Source organism: Aptenodytes forsteri, unplaced genomic scaffold (genome assembly GCF_000699145.1).
Source record: "Aptenodytes forsteri isolate BGI_AS27 unplaced genomic scaffold, ASM69914v1 Scaffold421, whole genome shotgun sequence".
In the NCBI taxonomy this organism is placed as follows: Eukaryota; Metazoa; Chordata; class Aves; order Sphenisciformes; family Spheniscidae; genus Aptenodytes; species Aptenodytes forsteri.
In genome coordinates this window covers 616,324-620,938 of record NW_008795524.1, presented here as the reverse complement: position 1 = coordinate 620,938, position 4,615 = coordinate 616,324, and the positions used below count along the sequence as shown (strand labels likewise).

The following is a 4,615-nucleotide window of genomic DNA, read 5'->3' as shown; positions in this document are numbered from 1 at the left end:
GCCCACTTCTCGAGCTTGTCCAGGTCCCTCTGGATGGCATCCCGTCCCTCTGGTGTGTCGACTGCACCACTCAACTTGGTGTCATCTGCAAACTTGCTGAGGGTGCACTCAATCCCACTATGTCATTGATGAAGATATTAAACAGTACCCATCCCAATACGGAGCCCTGCAGGACACCACTCGTCACCAATCTGCATCTGCTTTGCATGCACAAATGTGCTCTTTCTGTGTTGCATACATGTGCACAAGTGCAAAGAACTGTTTTAAAGGCAGTGCTTTGTATATATATTTTTGACTGCCTTACTTCATAGATCAGAATGAGTGAGTTTCTTTTACTAGAAGTAAATATGTACGTAGATGATTCCCCCCCCAAGCTATCCATTGCTTGAGTGAAGATAGAGGGACAGGAGATGCTTAGAAAATATGATAGTAATTGGTGGCTGTAATTCCAGGGCCTGTAATGAGACGCTGTTTTAATCTGATACTTTTTCAGTGCTGTTTCTTAGTCTCATGACCACCCTTACTGTAGTAAGAGAGTGCACTTTGTGTGGCACAGAACAGATAAATACTTGTTGGTCCCCCCCCCCGTTTTCCCCCCCGTTTTTCAATATAAAAATAATGCTTCTGTTTGTTTGTGCTTCCTTTTACATACTTGTAAATATCTCCAAAATTGTTCCTGTAATGTTTTTCTTTCCAATTCTGTTTTTCTATCTTTAAAAATGTATTTCTACTTAAATATCTTTTCATTTTAGTGATGCCAATGCTGATTTTTAGTAACAAGGGAAGAATTTCCTTATTGGTAAGCAGAGTTTTCTGATTTGTGGAGCTTCTAAAATAATTGTAGATCAACTGACTGGAAATGAGCCTAGTAAAATAAAACTGAAAATAGTTTAATTGGCTCTATGACCATTAGTTATGTTCTCAACATAGTCTATTTGTTGTTGGATTAAGAAGATAGATTGGGTTTAAAAAGGGAAATGTTGATCTGTAAAGGCCAGTCAGGCACCTTTTTTTTCCAGAGATGATTGTTTATTTGTTCAAATGTATGTAGGTATGCTAGTCTGCAAAGTATCTATGAAACCTGTTGTATTTAGTTTTGTTTTATTTATGATATATATAAAACTGTCTGAGAGATGAGGGGAAAGGACCATAACTTCATGAGAAATGTTTCTTTAATATACAGAACAGAAACAACAGGAATTGGTTTTGTTTGTTAATACTGGAAGACCTTTATGGAGACCTCATCAGATCTTGAAGTCTGTGAATCAGTATAAGGGGCAAGGTGGTGAATACTTTTTTTTTTTTTTTAAATTATATGGTTAGTGTCCACCATTTGTTTTAGAATCATAGAACAGCCCAGGTTGGAAGAGACCTCAAAAGATCAGCTGGTCCAACCTTCCATGGGAAAAGGAGCCTAGATGAGATTATCTAGCCCCCTGTCCAGTTGCGTCTTGCAAACCTCCAGTGATGGGGACTCTACTATGTCCCTGGGGAGGTTGTTCCAGTCATTGATTGTTCTCACTGGAAGAAAATTCTCTTACGTCTAAACGAAACCTCTCCTGGTGCAACTCTTGTCCGTTGCCCTTTGTGTTCTCTGTGTGACTTCTTGTGAAGAGAGAGCCTCCGTCCTCTTTGTAGCTGTCCTTCAAGTACTGGAATGCTGTGATAAGGTCCCCCCTGAATCTTTCCCAGGGAGACAAGACCTAACTCCTTCATTCTTCCCCCATAGGGCAGGTTCTCCAGCCTTTTGATTGTCTTCATGGCCTTCCTTTGGACCCTTTCCAGTCTGACCATGTCTTTTTTCAGTTGTGGGGACCAGAACTGGACACAGTACTCCAGGTGCAGCCTGGCAAGCAATGAGTAGAGTGGGATGATCACATCTCTGTCTCTTCTAGTAATGCTCCTGCAGATGCAGCCCAGGATCTGATTTGCCTTTGTTGCTGCAGTGGCGCACTGCTGACTCATGTTCAGCTTGTTGTCCACCAGGACCCCCAGGTCCCTTTCAGCAAAGCTGCTCCCCAGCCACACAGATCCTAGCCAGTACTGGGCTCTTAGGTTATTCCGTCCCAGGTGCAGGACCTTGCACTTGTCTTTGTTTAACTTCATGCAGTTCTTGCTAGCCCTCTCTTCCAGGCTCTCTTGGTCTCTGTGGCTCTCCCTTGTGACATGTCTACCTCATCATCTAGTTTAGTGTTGTCAGCAAATGTGGTGAGGGTGCTTTCAATCCCATCATCCAGGTAATTTATGAAGATGTTGAACATCATGGGGCCTGGTATCAATCCCTGGGGGACCCCACTTGTGACAGACTGCTAGCCCTTTTTATTTAGCAACTACTTAGTTCAGTTGAAAAACTTCAAGCAATTAAGTTCTATTTCAGTTATTTGAAAGTTTATAAAGTAGAGGTCTGACTGTGATGTTGCTGAATCTTCAGTCTCCATCTCATGTTTTTCTGTAAGAATATTTTGTTTGTGCTCTTAATGCTGCAGCCTGATCTGCTTAGTAAGTAGCTGATCAAGCTGTATTGCTGATAAAGCATGTCCTGACCGTTTTTTAAACTGTGATGCCAAGTTCTTTTCAAATCATAAAGATTTGGTCAGGTTTTTTTTCTAACAAGCCTCTTGGATATTCAGAGATTTCTTCAACTAACAAAAGGGAGGTAAATCGTAGTTCTAAGCAGGCAGCGGTGTTGCTGGCATTCTGCAAGCCAAATAATGAGCAGAGAGTTACAAAGCCTATTCGGCAAAGAAAGGGCTGTATGTAAGAATGAAGGCACAAGATAAAGAATAATCCCTAAAAGATATTCTGGAAGACATGCCTTTGTACTCAGTGACAACAGCTGGAAATCCAGTTTACAGCACAAAAGCAGTTTCTTCTGTTAGAAGTAGCAGGAAATGAAGGCGGCAACACTGAACTAAAGCAGGAGTTCTGAGAGCAATTACTAGAAATATAGATGAAATTGGTAATCTAACATTCATTTTGCAATATTATTCAGTCAGGCTGTTTTGTGTAAGGTTTATACAGCAGGAAATACTGGATTTTTCCTTTTTTTTTTTGTAAAATTTAGTGATAGGTGTCGTTTTTTTTAAAAATCCATATATCTGTTGTTCACTGGACAATTGTATCATCTGTGCACTTTGTTCACTATAGTGTCTCTGTTTATTCATGCTCAAAAACTATCTATGCTTGTAGTTTGGCTTAAAAACAAAAAATAAGATTGCAGTGTGCCACTGATACAGTATGCTAAATAAATTTATCCTGATGGGTAATATAATCATAATGTGATGGAAAAGTTTTTTGCAAATACAATATGGATTAGTACAGCTTTTCTTTGCTAGCTAATCACAATTATTCTCTGTTTATTCATGCTCAAAAACTATCTATGCTTGTAGTTTGGCTTAAAAACAAAAAATAAGATTGCAGTGTGCCACTGATACAGTATGCTAAATAAATTTATCCTGATGGGTAATATAATCATAATGTGATGGAAAAGTTTTTTGCAAATACAATATGGATTAGTACAGCTTTTCTTTGCTAGCTAATCACAATTGTTACTTCTCTAACTTACTGAATAAAATAACCACTCTAGGAAAGCTGAGAAATGATATATCAGCTTGAACATACTAGTTGTGTAAGAGAATAGGCTAAAATTCTTTTTAATTCAGAAGTGAGTTTTTATGAACTAGTTTGAGTACAATTCTGTGGCTTTAATTTGTTTTAAAGTCTCCACATTTTTACTGGGATTAGAATTATTTGAGGTAAGTGATTAATTATATGGCAATGCTATGGGAAAAGAAGTGAAAAGCTTTTTTTTAATGCAAAATATAATTAGTGCTGTAAAATGGAAGGAAAAAAAATTGAGTGCTGAAATATCTATTATAGAACACTCATGTTTTCAGTAAATAGAAACCAATTCAATGATGCCATTCCACCACCTTTCCCACATATGTGTGAATGATGCTTGCTGCCCACTTTTTTCCAAATATGCTCAACTGCACAAAGAAACTGGTAAATTGCTGCTGAGATTTGTTATTCTTAATTTGTCTGTAATACTTATTGAAATTGATAAATACTTCAAAAGTCTTAGTGTGTGACTGTTTGCTTATAGGACACTGCTCTACAAAAACCAAGAGAAGTTTTCAGGCTACCTACGGACTTGACAGCTTGTGATAATCGCCTTTGTGCCTCAATACACTTCTCATCTTCCACATGGGTTACCCTTTCTGATGGTACAGGAAGACTGTATTTAATTAAATCAGGCAAGCGTGGAAACAGTGCATCTGAAAAGTGGGAGGTAAGTTGTGCAATAACATATTTAAGAATTGAACATCTACCAAATAATTCTCACTCTTGCATTTCTTATGAGAATTGCACGTATGTAATGTTGTAAAGAAATAAGCTTTAAATCATAACTGTATCACTGATACAGGATTGTGTTAAAGTATAAAAATCATTGGTTTTTATGCTAATGACTAAATTAGTGATTTCTTTATGCACAAAATAGCTAAAATTCAGGTGTTTGAAAGGGAGCAGCATTTTGACTGAAGAAGAATCTGTCTAAGTAGAATCACAGAATCATTGAGGTTGGAAAAGACCTCTAAGATCATCGAGTCCAACC

At 38.0% G+C, this 4,615-nt stretch overlaps 1 protein-coding gene across 1 annotated transcript in view; it reads left to right on the top strand.

The window, feature by feature from the left end:
• The window catches only part of NUDCD1 (NudC domain containing 1), a 67,383-nt gene that overhangs the window by 13,911 nt on the left and 48,857 nt on the right, over positions 1 to 4,615 (top strand). The window contains exon 3 of the mRNA XM_009281970.1: positions 4,106 to 4,291. Within this exon, the coding sequence (XP_009280245.1) occupies positions 4,106 to 4,291 (186 nt within the window). The remainder of the gene's footprint in view (positions 1 to 4,105; positions 4,292 to 4,615) is intronic.